This window comes from Recurvomyces mirabilis, assembly GCF_035927965.1.
Source record: "Recurvomyces mirabilis strain CCFEE 5264 chromosome Unknown scaffold_6, whole genome shotgun sequence".
Taxonomy (NCBI): Eukaryota; Fungi; Ascomycota; class Dothideomycetes; order Mycosphaerellales; family Teratosphaeriaceae; genus Recurvomyces; species Recurvomyces mirabilis.
Window position 1 is genome coordinate 243,176 of NW_027041940.1, and position 18,044 is coordinate 261,219.

Genomic DNA, 18,044 nt, shown 5'->3' on the forward strand with positions numbered 1-18,044 from the left:
TCGGCATCATCGAACTTAACCCTCCGATCGACGTCATCGATTCATCTGGACTGCGACAAAGATACCTTTGCTGCGCAAGCTGAGGATCGAGGATCTCGAGGTGTACAGCTTGGCCAGACGCCAGACATCCTACACTGGATCGACAAGAAGAGGGAAAGGTGGTCATCGTCGTCGAATGGATGGAGCGTAGGAGGTCGCTCATACAAGTCCGGCGATGAACGTGTTTCAGCCTTCTGGAATAACCTCGAGCAGGACGAGTGAAGAGAAGCCGCAGCTGGCGACGGCACCTTCAGGCTTGATGAGCCAAGATGCACTTCCGACAGAGGAAACCACCTTTTCAGCGTTGAGACCGCATGAAGATGCTCGCACGCTCGTGCGCCTGGTGCAGTGCTACGAATGCTCCCGGCCATATCGTACGCCAATTACGCTACCATGCGGTCGCTCAGTGTGCCGAGATTGTCTGCCACAACTTCATGAAAGAGAGCTCTTCACATACCCGGACATACCAGGCCGAAAACATGCATATCGCTGCCCCTTCCCCGAATGTGGTAATGAGCATCCCGCCTCGGATTGCAGCATCGACGTCACATTGACCAAAGTCATGGACTCCATCGCGGAACTTGTGGCAAAACATGCATCACTGGCTGGCAACATCTCAACGCACATGGAGGAAGTGGCACGGTGGGATGAAGGTGTCAGCCTGGCGCCCGCAGCCGAGAAGGCGTCTCAATATGAAGTGCCAGGCGGGCGGCTTGTTGCGACATACACTCTTGCTGCGCAAGGCAAGCTCAACTACAATGTTGATCTGGAATACCACACTGTCTTCGACCGAAATGAAAGCGAGAAAGCTCTTGATGCCAACGTACTCAGTGAGCTCCTGGAATCGACGCATCGGGAAGTAGATTGCCAAGTGTGCTATAATCTGATGCTCGATCCTGTCACCACTCCTTGCGGACACACACTGTGCCGAAAATGCCTTGCAAGGACTCTGGATCATGCGTGCCATTGTCCCGTCTGTCGACGAGGCTTGGCAATACCACCGTCTCTGCACTCCCAAGCCAGCAACAAGACCATAGTCGACCTGCTGAATGGTCTCTGTCCCGACGTCGTAACGACTCGTGCAGAAGCAGTTGCACTGGAAGAGCGACCTGGCGAGGGAGAACTGGATACACCACTATTCATATGCACATTGGGCTTTCCGAATCAGCCGACCTTCCTTAGAATATTCGAGCCCAGATATCGACTAATGTTGCGACGCTGTATGGAAGGCAATCGAGAGTTTGGGATGCTGATGTACAATCGATATTATGAGCCGCAAGGCGACCTAGGCCCGGTTCACTTTTACCACTACGGTACAATGCTACGGATCTTGCACGCTCAGACACTTCCAGACGGCACCAGCCTGGCGGAGAGTCGAGGCATGTATCGCTTCAGAATCAAGGCACACGGTGTGATAGATGGCTACGCTGTTGGTAGAGTAGAGCGGCTGGAAGATGTCGCATTGGCAGACGAGGAACGTGCGGAAGCAGACGACATTGCACTCCCACCAGTGGAGGAAAATGATGTATATGGACAAGTCAATCGCATGCCCACTCGCGACCTCCTGGCGCTAGGTCACGAATTCATCTCACGAATGCAGGCCCGGAGCGCACCCTGGCTCCAACAACGTGTGCTCGATATCCATGGACAGCCTCCGGACGATGCTGCTCTGTTTCCATATTGGTTTGCCAGTGTGCTACCGATCAGTGACGAGGAAAAGTACAAACTCATGCCCACAACGACCGTGCGAGAACGACTGAAAATCACCGCCAATTGGATACGGCGTATAGAGTCACAACGATGGTGAGTCTCTTTTTCCCCGCAAGTCGCACTATCTTCTGCTCCTCTCCATTAGCAATGTTGCGAAGCCAGTGCGGTCTTGCTGACTATATGTGTGCTCGAAAGGGTCGACTGACACTCTGTCAGGTATCAAACCAATTCTTGTCGGATCTTATGACTAGCTTTGCACTACTTCCTGCACTATGTCCTCCCGATTGCATTCGTCGTCTTCGCGATGCTTCTACATTGGAGACGCTCACCGCTTTGAGGACGACATCATTATCAGCACTATATTACGAGCCTTAGATCATGTAGCGAATCCCATTTCTTGTTCATGTCATTTCGGCCATGGCCATTGGTTTATAAGTTGAATTTTAGCATTGCGCCAGGCAGGAGCATACACTCATCTTGAAATTTAGGTGTCTGATCGAGCAGCTGTTGGCTTCTTGGCTGGACGGTGACTTTCCCAACTCATGCCATCATAGCTTACGAGCAATGAGTGCATCTCACATTATGATAAAATCTTAAGACTATCGACTCGTGACACAACCAATAAGAGAATACGATACGGAGTGATAGGTCGTTATCCTTGATATCGTTCAGAGTCGCTGCGGTGGCTAGAACGTGAGCAGCAGCCACAATCACATAGACTTTCAGACATGGCGATATTTCGTATCTCCCTGGTTGCCAAGAACAACTCGTGTCATGAATGTGGGACAACAGATACTCAATCAAGACAACGTGAGAGCAACGTGCTCTTGCAGCCCAGGAGATGCGTGATAGGCTTTGTGCCGTTCGCCTAATCTGCGTTCTGGCGATGCGGCTGCAGCAAATCCAAAGTTGTCGCTTGCCGCCCACGACGCCAACAGCTGCAGGGTTGATCTCCGTCATGCATGTGGGAACCAGTGAGCGTTTCCGAACGGCTGGGTCTGGCTTCGACGTCTGTCTACGCGCGCAGATCGGGTAGTGCAATGCTCGGCACTGCATTGGGGGCATTGTCATAGTTAGTATATCGTTCCCCTTGCAGATGTCGCTCGTCTTGCTTCCCGCAGTAATTACGACAAGGCGACATTGCTGCTACATCATGCGATAGCAACCATCTCCCGGACCAGCGCACAGCCCTCGTGGCCGACTGGAAAGCAAGTGACACAGACGTCGATTCAGCATGTCGTTGAAGCAAGAGATAGAGACATGGGTGGCTGCCCTAGCCGCCTACGACAACAACGAGTTTGAGAGCGCACAACGATGCTTCTCGCAGATTGCAGATACGTCGAAGATATTGTTCAATATGGGAGTGATACACGCGACACTGGGTGAACATGGTTTGGCTGTGGACTGCTACCAACGTGCCGTGCAACTGGATCAGTATCTGGCCGTGTCCTACTTTCAACAGGGTGTCAGCAATTTCTTGATGGGCGACTTCGAAGAGGCATTGGCCAATTTCAACGATACTCTGCTCTACCTGCGCGGCAACAACAGTATCGACTACGAGCAGCTCGGTCTGAAGTTCAAGCTCTACTCTTGTGAGGTCCTGTTCAACCGTGGCCTGTGCTACATCTATCTTCAGCAAAAGGACGCCGGTATGCAGGACCTCACCTTCGCCGCTCGTGAGAAAGTCGTCCCGGACCATGATGTGATCGACGAGGCCATTCGAGAACAGGCTGAAGGCTACACCGTCTTCTCCATCCCTGTTGGTGTCATATATCGACCGAACGAAGCGAAGGTGAAGAACCTCAAGACGAAGGACTATCTCGGAAAGGCTAGACTGGTCGCTGCTCAGGATCGACTCAACGTTGACGCAAGACGTCAAGCCGCACTCGCAGCAATGTCACTAGATGATCGACCCGGTGAGAAGCTATCTTATGCGGCCCTGAACCTCGTAAGGCCGGACCTACGAAGTCGATCTGGTCGACAACAATCAGAGCCACCTTTGAATCGAAACATGTTTCCTCCTACTCCACCACCAGAGCTCGACCATCCCGATTCAGCACATGAGAAACGAAAGTCGTCGGACAGCGCAAGTTCGACGCCATCAATGCTACAACAATCTCGGCCTGCCGCAAAGCCCTTGCGCCTCGAGCTCGGCGCGGCAGCCTTCGAGCAAAGATCTGAGGCCGAAAAGCCACGCCTAGGAAACAAGCGAGCAGCATCCGAACGACCAGCGATGCGACGCGAACATAGCGGCGGCTCAGCACGAAATAGCGAACACGACCGAAGACAGAATCAAGCTGTCTCAGCATCATATCGCGACATGCCAGAGGTAAGAATCGAAAGTGATCCGATCGAAGCCTACAGCCAACAGGCCTACGTCCCGCAGAAGCCAGTCCATCAACGCACCAGATCGAGTGCCTACAAATCACCTCATCTGCCGATATCCGAAGAGGAGGAAGAAGAGGACGAAGTCCACGATCTATCAGATGAACCGCTAGCTTTCGAGATCGTACCACCACGGAATACAGCGCATAGTAGACATCCATCGCAATCACGACGCGGGCCAGATCTGCGAAACATACGCATCAAAGTTCATGCCGAGGATATGCGATATGTGATGACTACACCCACTGTTCGCTACCAAGAACTTGAAGACCAGATCCGTGCCAAATTCAGCATCAAGGGCAACTTCAAGCTCAAAATCCGGGACGAGGAAGGCGACCTTGTCACGCTAGGCGATCAGGACGACCTGGATATGATAATATCGACTTGCAAAGCTACGGCGGCGAAAGAACGGGCAGAGATGGGCAAGATTGAGATGTGGCTGCATGAAATTTGAGGAGTCTTATTCCCTTTTCACCTTTCTGATGGTACACATACATATCTCATGCACATTGTCTCGCTACGCTGTAATGTTAAGATATCATTTCTGCGCTTCCTAGCGGGTCTTTCAGCTAGCCTGATATAGAGCTGAATCGAGAGATAATTTGGCTTCGTCTCATACCCCGTGCCTAGTGCTCACAAAGCTTCCTTCGTAATCGCCATGAACGCCGTACCCGTGATCCAAATGCCCCAGTCCAAGCACATGAATGCATTTCGAACGCCAATCCCTGTACCGACCCACGAAGCAATTACAATCATGCACTATCCTCGCCAGCAGAATCGCTTGAATCATCATCCTCGTCCTCAAGTACAATCCGCCTCAGCACACTCTTATCGAACAGGTCGATCACGAATCGGTACTGAGGTATTCGATACGAGTGCGATGCTAGCAGATCCATGGCCCTCTTGAACAGTGCCGGGTTCTGAAAGCCCGGTGCCTTCTTCGCCTTGAAGCGATTAAGCTCTGCCAGAGCTTTGTTCGTCAATACAGTGTTCCCCAGCATCGTGACCGAGTCCAAGATCTGATCATCCATGGTCTTCTTGTCCTCGTCATTGTGGCCGTCATCTGCTTTCTTGGAAAAGCTTCTGCTCGGGCCAGGCCGGCGGCGCACATTGGCTATCCCATTCGTCTCGGCAGCCCGTAGCGCAAACAACTTGTTGAAGTCGACAGGCAGAACATACCCCAAACTCTCACCCATGACATTCGTGGTACCATCCCAGCCACTCTCAGCCAGTATCTCCTGCCCATGAAGACTCCGTGAGATCAAGCCAAGGACGAAGAAAGCGGTCCCTCGCAGGGTCATGACCTGGGACGTCTGGGCGATCTCGACAATATACTTGACGATGTCGGTTCGCTCGAGGAAGGGAGCACCTAATTCCATCGACCCCACATTGCCAACAGCCCACAAGCAGCCTTTCACTTTCATTATAGTCTCGACATCCTCATCCTCGTGTACAAAGTCTTGGATCGTAGCCGCGAACTCTTCGAAGTGGCCTTTCGCCTTGAGTAATTTGCAACCTTCAACCGTCCTCGTCAACTCGCGATAGAAATGTGGTGGCACGCACCCGAAATCCTGAGGATCCAGACCTTCTTCGCTGACTTGCGGAGGCTTATCAGGGGATTCCGCCAGAGCTCGTGCAAGTGATGCCTCGACTATGGTCACATAAGTGTCGTTGCGGCCTAAGAACCAGTCGTCCATTTCTTTCGTGATATAGTCGAGACCGTCGAGGTAGTGGTATCCTACGGAAGTAGACAGGAATCGCAGGAGCAGCGGTGCACCAATCTCACCCAGGTGATCTAGAGCCGGCCGACACTTGACGACATATTCCAAAGAGGTGATGTCGTTGCAGGCTTCCTCTAGAATCTTGATAGCGACCTCACAGATTTCAATTTCTGGGTCATACAGCTGCGCTACAAGCAGCTTGATGGCCCACTCTGCAGCACCACCGCCAAGGATCGTGGCTTCGATGGGCATCATAGCATACTTCCGCAGGATCCTGGTAGCCGTGATCCTCATCTGCTTCGAGCTCGCAATCATAGTTTTTGACAGTGTAATACGAGGATGGCTGTCAAGGGTGTAGTCCAGATTTATGAGCAGTGCACGAATTAGATCATCTCGCTCCTTGAGCTCGACAATGTGGTAGAAGATGTTGATTATCTTCCATCGTTCGAGGATCTGCATGCCTTTCGAGTCGCTGCACATCACGCCGAGCATCGCGAAGTAGCCTCCTACTAGCGTCTCTGCCATGCGCACGGGTGAGAAGAGAGGTGTTTTGGAAGTAATGCCGCTCACAGGATCTTGCTGTGCCAGACACTCGCCGATCTGAGGTACGAGCTTGTTGCTCTCAAGATACTTCGCGCCTTCTGTGGTCTGAAGGAGTAGTCTAAGCAGTGCGCACGCGGTGCGAATGTATCGTTGATTAGCCTTCGTGTTTGCCACTTCAGAGAACCGGTACTTGAAAGGTCGTAGGAAGCCCAACAATCTATGGACAAACTTCGTGACGACCATTGCTTCTTGCAAGCGCTTCGGATTGATCATGGGCCCCTCGATGAGCTCCATGATGCCCGCCCAATCCCACTTGGTGTAATTGACAGTGTTGAGTATCTGTGTATCGATCATTTTCTGGCGGAACATGCCTTCATCCATAGCTGCATTGACCTGCGTCTTGGAAGCTGCTCGGACCCGGGCAGCTGCACTATCTTCGCCTGTTTTGATCGAAGCATTCTTACCAGCAATTGATCGGTATAGCGTTCGGTTGATACTGTCCACCTGATAGACCGTGGCCACGGCTTGAAAGCGTTCATCGTCGCGAAAGTTGATAGCTGCATCGAACAAGCCGGGCATAGATTGCATTCCGTAGCTCCAGGACGAAGGCAATAGCTCACTCGACATACGTAGCACCTCCGCAATGAGTAGACTCGTCCGCCGTTTCAGCGCTGATGTTGGTGCATCGCTTTCAGCATGCATTAATGCTTTCAGTAAGCCTTGGCGGAGAAGGACAGCCAGTGTGACCGCTGTGAAATGCTGTACCAGGCTCCGCTTTTGCGCCTCGTCAATTGCTGGTCGGGTGGTTGATTGACTCTCAGGCGCCTCGACCCGTAAATTGGTCACTCGTCCGTAGGTCGTCAAGCGTCGCCCACCGATGAATGATGAGGACCACGATGGCGACTTTACCCGAAGAATGCTGATCAGTAAGTCTAGTACCGCACTTCTGACTGGAAGGCTGCTGATGTAAAGCGTCGAGACGACGGACCTCACTGGCAGGAAGTCATGCAGAGAGAGTGTTAGCAAACCCGGCCAGCTCCGGAACAGTGCTACCACTACTCTGGCACTGGTGATGAGTCTATCTTCGTGGCTGTGATTGAGCACTGGCTCCGTGAACGAAGCGAAAGCCGAGCTAAACTCGAAGCCTGAGCGCAGAATTCGTCTCTTGCCGGGCAAGTCCATCAGATGTAGGAATGGCTCGATCAGAGTTTCCGGGGCAAAGTAAACGCCACTACCCATCGCTTCGCAGAGCACACCCAGACCGCTTGCATCGGCAACGAGCGTAGGGTGCTTCAACAGCATCTCGGCGAGCGTGAGGATGGCAATGCCGCGCGACTGATCATCCTGGTGATCTGCAACAGCCACAACAATGCGTGCGACTGCGGGATGAATCTCGTGTGCGCCATCCTTGACGTCCAGAAATGCCCGGATGAACTTGAGCGCCTGCTCCCGCTCAACACGTGCCTTGCTCTCCTTGACGAGAGATAAGATGACCAGATAGTCAGTCTGAAGTGCACGTATGGTCTGCAGGGACTTGCGATCGGTGATCGCATATCGCATTACCCTGTATCCAGCGGCGACGACTTCTCGACTTTCACTCAGCATCATCACCTGCATGCGCAAGCCAAAGATAGACCACGCCAAGTCATACTTCAGAGCCGGATGTCGCTTGAACAATTCGACCAGGTCGTTCGCTTGGCCCACGTAGTAGTCTGATGGCATACCCTCTGCTTCCAGTGCCTGCAGTATTTCCGCGAGAATGTAGGTAGGTGACTCGACCTCCATGTCACGACCAGGTTGATCATCGTCTGCTTGCTGGTCCTGGTGGGTGGGCGTTCTTGCCGGAGCAGACTGAAATAATCGTGACAATCTTCCTTTGGGACTTAGCGGTGCTTGCTCTTTGCTGCGTTGTACTTCGGCCGCCAAGTCCTGTTGCAGCTGTGCGATCTTCCGGTTTGACGTATTGAGCTCACCCTCGACCACTTTCCGCTGGTCGCGTGCCTGCTTCGCACTCTTCGTGTTCAACGCTTCGAGCAGATTCTCCGTCCCGACCCTGATCTTTGTTTCCTTGTCAATCCGATCTCGGAAGGTGGCTTGTCGTTGCTCGGTGGTCGTGAGTGCGTTCTGGTCATCGTAGCCGCCATAGCTAGCGAGATCAATGCGAGATAGGTCGATCCTCGAATTGAAGCCCTTCAATTCCGGTGCAAAGCTTCCAGGTACGTTGACCGATCGTGCGTATGACTGACCCTGTTTGGCAGGGTGTAGACTAGTAGATGAGTAGGACCGGGCATCTTTGCCCGTCTTCGAGGGTGGTACTAAGCCATCGCTAGACTGTGTGCCGGCGAGGTGACCGGTGGTTCGCGGTGTGGGCTTCATCTAAGCCCGCAGACCTTTTCGGTAGCTGCATTGGTGTTCACGTTGCGGGCGACGTCTTCGTGCATTGAAAGACTGAGGTCTTCGGGGTAGCATATCAGACCGAGTCGTGCGGATGGCTTAGGGTCGTGGTCATATAATGATGTCGAGATCACGTGGCTACGCTGCCATGTCATACAACATTGCCCTCAATTTGCTCGCTGCTCACGCGACCTTCTGGAGTAGACGAAAGCACGTGTACTTCTACTGAGACTACCTAACAATGACATATGCCCATGCCAGTCTGCAGCGACCCAGACAAGGCCAAAGCGCCTTTCGTGGGGTCGATCAGCGCCGAGCCACATGTTATATACATACAGTACATGAATACAGTATAGGGCTATTTGGATACTCTGTTCAGCATTGTTTCGAGTGTTGAGTTGCATGTCAGGCGAAACTACAGTGTTGCCGTCCGATGCGCTCCACCTCAGGCTCAGGGCGTATCTAATGCAATAGGCCCGGCCGCAGCCTGTGGCGCAACAGCCCACGGCCAGCTCCGATAGGATTAAGATATGTTATGCAGGTACATGCATGCCTGGCCTTGACGTACCGACCAGCAAGCACTGAAGAGCTTCCGATAATCGCAGCCTACCGATAAGAGCTCTATTTGCTTTTATACGCCGACGATAGTACGTCTGCTGTTCGTTGACAACCATTGACTCTCTTCAGACGTTCTATAAGCACACAGAATACGAGAGCCGGCCTTCTACGCAACACTCAACACATACCTACCAACCTACCAGAACAACACTATCACCATGGCCTCCCTCAACTACGCCCGCTATGGCAAAGACAACATCCGCGTTTACAAAGTCCAGCGCAACCCGGACAACACCCAAGACGTGACCGAAATGACCGTCTGCACCCTCCTCGAAGGCGACATCGCCGAATCCTGGACCAAATCCGACAACAAGAACATCGTAGCCACGGACACGCAAAAACAAACCGTCTACGTAACGGCCAAACTGCACCCCGTGAACCCACCGGAGCTCTTCGCAAGTATCCTCGCCGACCACTTCCTCACCCAATACAACCACATCCACGTCGCACACATCACCGTGACCGTACACAAATGGACGAGGATGCAGGTAGACGGCAAACCACACCCGCATTCCTTCCTCCGAGACGGCGAAGAGAAGAGAGTAGTAGAAGCCGTCGGCCGCAGAAACCAAGGCATAAGCATCCGCTCCAGCATCAAGGGCCTCCTGGTCCTTAAATCCACCGGCTCACAATTCTGGGGTTTCCACCGCGATGAATACACCCGTCTGCCCGAAGTCTGGGACCGCATTTTATCGACCGAGGTCGAAGCGGGCTGGAATTGGCGACGTTTCAGTGGGCTGGACGAGGTGAAGAAGGAAGTGGCAGCGTTCGAGCCCGCGGCTGAGGCTGCAAAGAAAATCACATTAGAGACGTTTGCAAAGGAGAATAGCCCGAGTGTGCAGAATACAATGTACCTCATGGCCGAGCAGATCTTGGCCGCCGTGCCGAGGGTGGAGGATGTGGAGTACAGTCTGCCGAACAAGCATTACTTTGAAGTTGGTGAGTCGAGAAACGCTCCTTCATGCCGACCCATGGTTTCGAGCGTGCATGTTGCTGACCTATCTGTAGACATGAGCTGGTTCAAGGGTCTCAAGAACACGGGCGAGGACGCTGAAGTCTATGCTCCACAAAGCGATCCGAATGGTCTGATCCAGTGTACGGTCTCGAGAAAGGGTGCGTCGCCTAAGCTGTAGTCTCCCTTGTGATATGACCTCTTGATGATGATTTGGCGTTCTAGCGAATACCACGGCTGCGTAGATAGATCATACAAGCACGACCTGCAGACCCCGAAACTCCATCGCTATGCTTGTCAGAGGCTTCATAATACCCTTAAAACCTTCCATCTTCTCAAGTTCATGTTATTGCGCTTGCTGAGCAAGTGTCGCCTGCACTTCAGCGCTCTGCGTTATGCTCGACGGCCGCTCAGACTTGACAATGTTCTGCTTATAAGGATGTGCCGAGCCTTCGAAACCTGCACTCCTCGTTAGCCATCACTCCCCCACAACCCCAGATCTCAAGAACATACACTTCAACCTCCCCATCCGATCATCCCTCAACCGATTCTTCGGCAACATGCCCCTAACCGCTCTCCTTAACACCTCCCCACCCCCCCACTTCTCAAACATCCTATCCATCGTGATCTCCTTCAAACTCCCGGGCCGCGTCGTATGTCGATAATACTTCTTTTGGAACCTCTTTTTCCCCGTGGTATGGAGATCCGTGCAGCCGGTCGCTACGACGTAATCGCCGCAGTCGGTCGAGGGCTCATAGATGGGTTTGTGTTTGCCCATGAGGCAGAGGGCTATCTGGGAGGCGATGCGGCCGAGGGGGCGGGAGTCGGTGCCGACGTCTAGGTGGTGCCAGGTTCGGGAGTAGGCTAGGCGGGTCTGTGGGATTGGGGGTTCTGTGTTAGACGGGTGGATGGGCTGGGCTTGGGTTTGGGTACGGTGGAGGAGGAACGGGGGTGCTGACCTTGCCTACGAATTGTGACATTCTGATTGTCGTACCCGGGTGGGCTTCAGAGCGATATCGACCTCACGCTGTATACTGGTGATCGCAATACGACTTGCATATGCTTGAGCACGAGAGCAGCAAATGCACGGCCAATCGGGAGTGTCGCGCAGTGCTTCCGCGAATCGTGAAAGCCACATGGGATGACGCCGAGGTCGCTTTTGCTGAGCAATCGTGGGACGATCAAGCATGATTCTGGCAACGAACATCACTCTCAATTCGATACGCGGGAGCAGGAGTCTGATTTGATTGCGACCATGATACCGCCATTCGAAACAACATTTGCCGTGCCGCTAAGCTGCGAAAGCTGCATCAAAGATGTCTCCACCTCGCTCTACAAAGTTGATGGTACGGGAAGCTACGACCTGAGATGCTCGCCACAAGACAGCCACTGATACGAAGTCAGGCATCAACAACGTCTCGGCCGATCTCAAGAACCAACTCATATCCATAACAGGCAACGCCGCTCCCTCGGCAATCGTCTCCGCAATCCAAGACACAGGCCGAGATGCTATCCTCCGTGGCTCAGGCAAAGCAGAAAGTGCCGCCGTCTGCATTCTGGAAACCCACTCCTCATCCGTCAGAGATCATGTCCGAGGACTCATCCGGTTGGTTCAAGTCAATTCGGAAATGACAATCCTGGATATGACGCTTCGTGGAGTAACTCCAGGCTCGTATAACGTTACGGTGCGAACGGCGGGCGATATCAGTAATGGCGCTGCATCGACAGGAGGAATCTGGGATGCTTTAGAAGCTAAGCAAGCATCGCCACCACGGCCAGGAAAGGGCATCTTCGGGAGGATCGAAGTCGCTCAGTCGGGGCTTGGGACTGTGTTCATCGACAAGCCTATCCAGATCTGGGAGCTCATTGGTCGCAGTATTGTAGTGAGCAGAAAGCAGGACAGCTTCGACAAGGAGGATCCTGATACGCTGGTTGGCGTGATCGCTCGTTCGGCCGGTGTGTGGGATAATGATAAGACGGTGTGTAGTTGTAGTGGGAAGACGGTTTGGGAGGAGAGGAAGGAGCAGACTGCTAAGGGCATGTTATAGTATGTCATTTCTTCATTATCAATGCTGCTTACAGTGCATCCTCAAAGCTCTGATGAACTGTGCGCAAATCGTACCCAGGACTCGAACAAATCGAGCCTCCATCCTGTCGCCGTCGCGGCACATATTTCCATGCCAATCATACGCCACATGCGTTGGTCGTGACTTGGATATTCAGAGATCATGAATGTTGCTCAGGACATGTCGGTCCATACCATCGCTCAATACTATAGATGCGGCGGCAAGGGGTATGGCGGTGCGCTGTAGTACGGGCTTTCTGGTAGCTGCTGCTGATTTAGCAACAGTCGTGCGTCAATCGGCGGTTCTGGGTCGGTGTACTGCGGGTGGTCAACGATGTTCTGTTGGTACGTTGATTGCTTGGCCTTTGGTGGTTTCGGTGGTCGAGGCTGTCGCATTGGCGCGGGCTGTGGAAGTTGCCGCTGTGTGATCGGAGCGGGCATGGAGTCCAGACCCTGTTGGATGATTGGCAGAGTAGGGTGCGTCTCCATGACCAGGACTCGAGTGGCGTCGTCCAGTGGCTGACCGTTCTCTTCGCACTCGATTACTTTTAACCATTTTCGTTTCAGCTTTGACATGGTCGTCGTGCTGCAGACGATGCTGAAACGGTCGTGTGTCAGCCATACGAGGTCGTCCAAATATCGGTTGCGATTCTTTGGATCGCGGAGCCAGTCTCCCACTTCCTGCACATATCGTTGTTAGACGGATGTATGTCGAAGACTGTTGAACAGTCTCAAGACTTGAATGATTGTAAATTATAGCACATGCGCGTTAGCAACATACCAGTTCCTGTTCTGCCGTGAGCACCTTTGGTCGACCGTTCTTCTTGTTCATCTCAACTGGCATATATGTGGTTCCATGTTGTTGCAAGGATCGCTTCATGCGATAGATGGAACTGCAATTGTCAGTACTTTTGCATGCTCAAGTAGTGATCGCGTGGATCATACCTCCTGCCCACCTTGAGCTTTCTGTGAATTGTGGTAGGATCGAATCCTGCCTCGAGAAGCTCTCGTATTCGTGCTTGCACTTCAGGCGGTTGTTTCCCTGCGCCAGGCATGTTGGGCCGCGAAGAGGGTGGAATGGCTTGATGGTAATAGTTCTGGTACGGCAAGTTGAAGCAAACCGCGACTTGGTAATGTGGATGTGAGCGGCTGAGCGGGAAGGGCGGAACTGCCCGTGCTAGCGCGACATTCATGTCGTTGCTCCTGCTCTCCTTGCGTGCTTCTTCAACATAAACCCATGAGTTAAGCTGATACTGTGGTAATTGCAATGACGGCGGAGGGACGATGAACGATGATACTCAGGCGTTACTGTCGGTCGGTTACGGGAGGCACTGATACTGGACGCGAAGCCACCCGCTACAGCTCGCAATCTTTCGACTGACGAAGTCTTTACACTCCGGTTTCTGCAACTCTTCTAGGACCACAACTTACACCCAGCATGTCGACTCTATGCACAGGAAGGGTGTTTCGCATCAGTCAGAAGTACTCACTCCGATTGGACTTCTGGCACAAGTCCGCCTTCTGTATTACCTTGAATCACACTCTATCCGGCCACTTCGAGGCTGCCGATTACAAGGCTGCACTACCAGCTGTGCTTGAAAGTCCACCTACCAGTCTTACGAAGGTGCGGGAAGCCAATGTGCTCAATGTCACGACCATCCTCGATTCTGCTACCATGATCGAAACCTCCAATTCTGTGTCCTGAGCTGCTCATTGAGGAGGTCATTTCACTGTTGAGCTGGCTCCCAAGCTTTTGCGGTTCGGCCAAAACCAGATCACCGTTGGCAAAAGCCTGGGCAACAGGAATGCTCGCCTTAGCGTCGTTAGGCTGCCGCACGGAAGGGCGAGGTGCAGCACTTTGTTGCAACGGTGAGCACTGGCCATGAATCCACTCTCCATGGACTAGGAGTAACAGCATCCTGCTTTGTGGTCAGTAATACCCATGTACTGCAAAAAGCCGAACTGCAGCCCCGCCCGGCACTTACATTAAGCGGAAAGGACGATGTGGGGTTGTTACCACACTCCAAGATGGCGAGGCCCTTCTGACACCATTGGATTATGAATTCTTACATTAGCAGCTCATTCGAGAGTAAGTCCAGGAGTGTAAGTATATCTTTCCGTTTGATTACTGGTCAAATCATATCTTGCTCTTGCCTTTACACTCCATACCTTTCATATCCTGCCACAGCATACCAAACATGGATCCGTCTGAAGTTACAGTCCCTCCTCTTAAGAACCTCACAATCGACAACATCACAGACAACGTCAAGCTCATCAACTCGCAATGTCCCAATCCCCGCATGAAGTACATCTTGGAGAGGATCGTGCAACATCTACATGACTTTGCGCGGGAGACACGACTTAGCCATGACGAGTGGATGACCGGTCTTCTCTTCCTCACATCAGTCGGCCAGATATGCACAGATGTCAGACAAGTATGCGACGAACCTCAATGCACAGCGATGTACTCTCCGAACTCACACAATTTCAGGAATTCATCCTCCTCTCAGACATTCTCGGCCTCTCCCTCCTCGTCGACAGCATAGACCACCCCAAGCCCCCCCAAAGCACAGAAGGCACAGTCCTCGGCCCCTTCCACTCCCACGAAGCCGAAGTAGCACCCAACGGCAGCATAATCGCCCACGACCCCGACGGCGAACCCTGCCTCGTCCTCTGCGACATCAAAGACACAGACGGCAAACCGATCTCGGACGTGAAGATCGACATCTGGGAGACGGACAGCAAGGGCTTCTACGATGTGCAGTATGCGGGACGAGAGGGCCCGGATCAGAGAGCTGTGATGCACAGTGATAAAGAGGGTGTATTTTGGTTCAAGGCGATTGTGCCGGTGCCGTATCCGATCCCGCATGATGGACCGGTTGGGAAGTTGCTTGTACAGTTGAAGAGGCATTGTTACCGGCCGAGTCATATGCACTTTATGTTTGAGAAGAAGGGCTATGATCATTTGATCACGTGCGTTCAGACGGAGAAAACTTTCTTGTCTTCTCAAGCTAACGGTTATACAGAGCGCTCTACCTTCGCGGCGACCCATACGAAACGTCTGATGCCGTTTTTGGTGTCAAGGACTCGTTGCTGATTGATTTGGGTACCGTCGATGCCGAGCAAGCGAAGAAGTATGATGTCAAGGAGGGTAGCAAGCTAATCACGTACAAATTTGTGTTAGTGACGGAGGACGAATCGAGTAAGCTGAGGGAGAAGAATGCCATGGCAGCTATGGAGGCACAAGGCCGTAAGATGAAGTTCTGGAATGGACTGCCGATACCTGAGCAGGACTAATCAAACCACAAGATCACTCAATGCATGCTCCAATCGTTCATCACACTTATGCTCGTACACTGGATGTTCGCTCCTCGAACGTCTCTAACAAACAATAACGCTAGTACAGGCGACAAGTAGTCGAACGTGTGTCCAGAGGACATCGAGACATCCATTTTATTGACATGTGGAGTCTGAAGCATCACTGCACGGCTAGCATACTTAGATTGACGTATCTGTTCACTTGCGAGACATTGTCGCATATCATTCCCGACACTGCATGGCTCTGCAGCCCCAGGCAGTGCGCAACACCGTCTGGCATCGCGGTCCTTCACGCACCCTCGTGCAGCGTCCGGCGGTAACGTGCCGAATCACATGGTGCTGCATTGCCATCGGCCTATACAGCTCAGCATCAACGCATCTCGAATCGTCAAACCTCACAACGAGTGTGTGCTGGTATCTCTCATATACTTACCATATGTACCGCTTATATCTAGCAAATGTTAGGATGATCGATTGGGGAAAATGCCACTGGTGAATAACTACTGAGCAGGTGCACAATCGAGCGGTTGTCTACTAGACTTGCTGAACGCGAGTTGAGACGGCAACGACTACGCTGTAGATTGCGGCATACTCCTTCGTTCTTAGGGAGAGGCCTGCGAGGTTTCACAGGGATTGAAAGAGCGATGCAATAATGAAAAGTGCATTTTATGACAGGTAGAACACTATTTTACACATGTCTTGTTCCTTTAGGCTCATCCGATCAATTGTGTCGAATCTCAAGAAAGGTCCAGATCCGACGCCTCATGTGGCTGAAGTTGCAAAGCCACAGATGCGGGGCAGATAGAAACGTGCCCTGGATCGGCGGCCAAATTTATTGCTTCGTTGGCTTGTGACTCCACCGCCAGTAGTGAGCTATTGTTCTTTTCAACCACTACACTACTGATGTGAACTCTGACTCGAACAACGAACCCATATTACTACCGCTGAAGCTCATACGTTCACGAGCTAGCCGCCACCACCCACAATGGCAATCGAAAATCTCCAAGAAGTGAGCGACGACGTCCGCAGTACGCAATGCCTCCCACCAACCCCAAGCTCTTCCACCGCAGACTAACAATGAACCATCCACACAGTCCTCGGCTACGACCCCCTCATCCCTCCCCAACTCCTCACCAGCGAACTTCCCGCCCCCACCAACTCCCTCCCCACCGTCCTCAGAGGCCGCAAAGAAGCGATAGAAATCATCAAACAGCGCGATGACCGTCTCCTCGTCGTTTGCGGCCCTTGCTCCCTCCACGACCCGTCCGCCGCAGTAGAATACTGCACCCGACTCGTCCAGCTCGCCGATAAGCTAAAAGATGATTTAATGATCATCATGCGCGCATACCTCGAGAAACCGCGGACGACGGTGGGGTGGAAGGGTCTGATTAACGATCCGGATATCGACGAGACGTACCAGATCAATAAGGGTTTGAGGGTTTCGCGGAAGTTGTTCTGTGACTTGACGAGCCAGGGGATGCCGATTGCGAGTGAGATGTTGGATACCATTAGTCCTCAATTCCTCGCGGATTTGATCTCCCTTGGTGCCATTGGAGCCAGGACGACAGAATCCCAACTCCATCGCGAGTTGGCTTCTGGTCTCTCCTTCCCTATGGGATTCAAGAACGGTACGGATGGGAGTCTGACTGTGGCGGTGGATGCTATTGGTAGTGCGGCGGCGAAACATCATTTCATGGGTGTGACGAAGCAGGGTTTGGCTGCTATTACGAGGACGGGTGGGAACCCGGATTGTTTTGTCATTTTGAGGGGAGGCACGTACGGGACGAACTTTGATAAGGAGAATGTGGCGAAGACGAGGGAGGCGTTGAGGAAGAAGGGGCAGGCGGAGGTCATGATGATTGATTGTTCTCATGGTATGGACCCTCAGACTGTTGACTTCTGGATGCAGCGCTGACCCGTACTCTCTTGCAGGCAACTCGCAGAAGAACCATAAGAACCAGCCCAAGGTCGCGCAGGTCATTGGTGACCAGCTCCGCGAAGGTCAAGATGGCATCGTCGGCGTCATGATCGAGTCGCATCTAGACGAGGGCAACCAGAAGGTGCCTGCCGAAGGTCCAGCTGGCTTGAAGCGCGGCGTCAGCATCACGGACGCTTGTATTGACTGGGACACGACCGTGGAGGTACTGGAGCAGCTCGCCGATGCTGTTCGCACCAGGCGTCAGATTCGCGCGAAGACGTCCAACGGCACGAATGGGTCGGCCAACGGTGCGCACTAAATCCCGATGTTGTTTCGATAGGCATGCTGGTTCTCAAAAGCTTTTGGCGTGAACATGATCTC

At 52.7% G+C, this 18,044-nt stretch overlaps 8 protein-coding genes across 8 annotated transcripts; 5 read left to right on the plus strand and 3 right to left on the minus strand.

Annotated features, from left to right (window-relative positions):
- Nucleotides 1-601: 601 nt before the first annotated feature.
- On the plus strand, nucleotides 602-4,588 carry LTS14_002869 (uncharacterized protein; the record flags this gene model as incomplete). Its single annotated transcript, XM_064835574.1, has 2 exons — nucleotides 602-1,842; nucleotides 2,983-4,588. The coding sequence occupies 2 exons, from the start codon at nucleotides 602-604 to the stop codon at nucleotides 4,586-4,588; spliced, it is 2,847 nt and encodes a 948-aa protein (XP_064696624.1).
- Nucleotides 4,589-4,886: 298 nt separating this feature from the next.
- LTS14_002870 (uncharacterized protein) lies at nucleotides 4,887-8,774 on the minus strand (the record flags this gene model as incomplete). The annotated part of the gene is made up of 1 exon (XM_064835575.1): nucleotides 4,887-8,774. One exon carries the CDS (start codon nucleotides 8,772-8,774, stop codon nucleotides 4,887-4,889), a length of 3,888 nt encoding a protein of 1,295 aa, XP_064696625.1.
- Nucleotides 8,775-9,568: 794 nt separating this feature from the next.
- LTS14_002871 (uncharacterized protein) lies at nucleotides 9,569-10,543 on the plus strand (the record flags this gene model as incomplete). The annotated part of the gene is made up of 2 exons (XM_064835576.1): nucleotides 9,569-10,349; nucleotides 10,419-10,543. 2 exons carry the CDS (start codon nucleotides 9,569-9,571, stop codon nucleotides 10,541-10,543), a joined length of 906 nt encoding a protein of 301 aa, XP_064696626.1.
- A 165-nt stretch (nucleotides 10,544-10,708) lies between these two features.
- Nucleotides 10,709-11,140, minus strand: LTS14_002872 (uncharacterized protein; the record flags this gene model as incomplete). The annotated part of the gene is made up of 2 exons (XM_064835577.1): nucleotides 10,709-10,821; nucleotides 10,876-11,140. The coding sequence occupies 2 exons, from the start codon at nucleotides 11,138-11,140 to the stop codon at nucleotides 10,709-10,711; spliced, it is 378 nt and encodes a 125-aa protein (XP_064696627.1).
- A 363-nt stretch (nucleotides 11,141-11,503) lies between these two features.
- Nucleotides 11,504-12,410, plus strand: CCS1 (copper chaperone; the record flags this gene model as incomplete). Its single annotated transcript, XM_064835578.1, has 2 exons — nucleotides 11,504-11,708; nucleotides 11,767-12,410. The coding sequence occupies 2 exons, from the start codon at nucleotides 11,504-11,506 to the stop codon at nucleotides 12,408-12,410; spliced, it is 849 nt and encodes a 282-aa protein (XP_064696628.1).
- A 224-nt stretch (nucleotides 12,411-12,634) lies between these two features.
- On the minus strand, nucleotides 12,635-13,482 carry LTS14_002874 (uncharacterized protein; the record flags this gene model as incomplete). Its single annotated transcript, XM_064835579.1, has 3 exons — nucleotides 12,635-13,108; nucleotides 13,209-13,320; nucleotides 13,373-13,482. The coding sequence occupies 3 exons, from the start codon at nucleotides 13,480-13,482 to the stop codon at nucleotides 12,635-12,637; spliced, it is 696 nt and encodes a 231-aa protein (XP_064696629.1).
- A 1,143-nt stretch (nucleotides 13,483-14,625) lies between these two features.
- LTS14_002875 (uncharacterized protein) lies at nucleotides 14,626-15,724 on the plus strand (the record flags this gene model as incomplete). The annotated part of the gene is made up of 3 exons (XM_064835580.1): nucleotides 14,626-14,862; nucleotides 14,919-15,400; nucleotides 15,454-15,724. 3 exons carry the CDS (start codon nucleotides 14,626-14,628, stop codon nucleotides 15,722-15,724), a joined length of 990 nt encoding a protein of 329 aa, XP_064696630.1.
- Nucleotides 15,725-16,730: 1,006 nt separating this feature from the next.
- ARO4 (3-deoxy-7-phosphoheptulonate synthase) lies at nucleotides 16,731-17,982 on the plus strand (the record flags this gene model as incomplete). The annotated part of the gene is made up of 3 exons (XM_064835581.1): nucleotides 16,731-16,773; nucleotides 16,840-17,619; nucleotides 17,678-17,982. The coding sequence occupies 3 exons, from the start codon at nucleotides 16,731-16,733 to the stop codon at nucleotides 17,980-17,982; spliced, it is 1,128 nt and encodes a 375-aa protein (XP_064696631.1).
- Nucleotides 17,983-18,044: the final 62 nt, after the last annotated feature.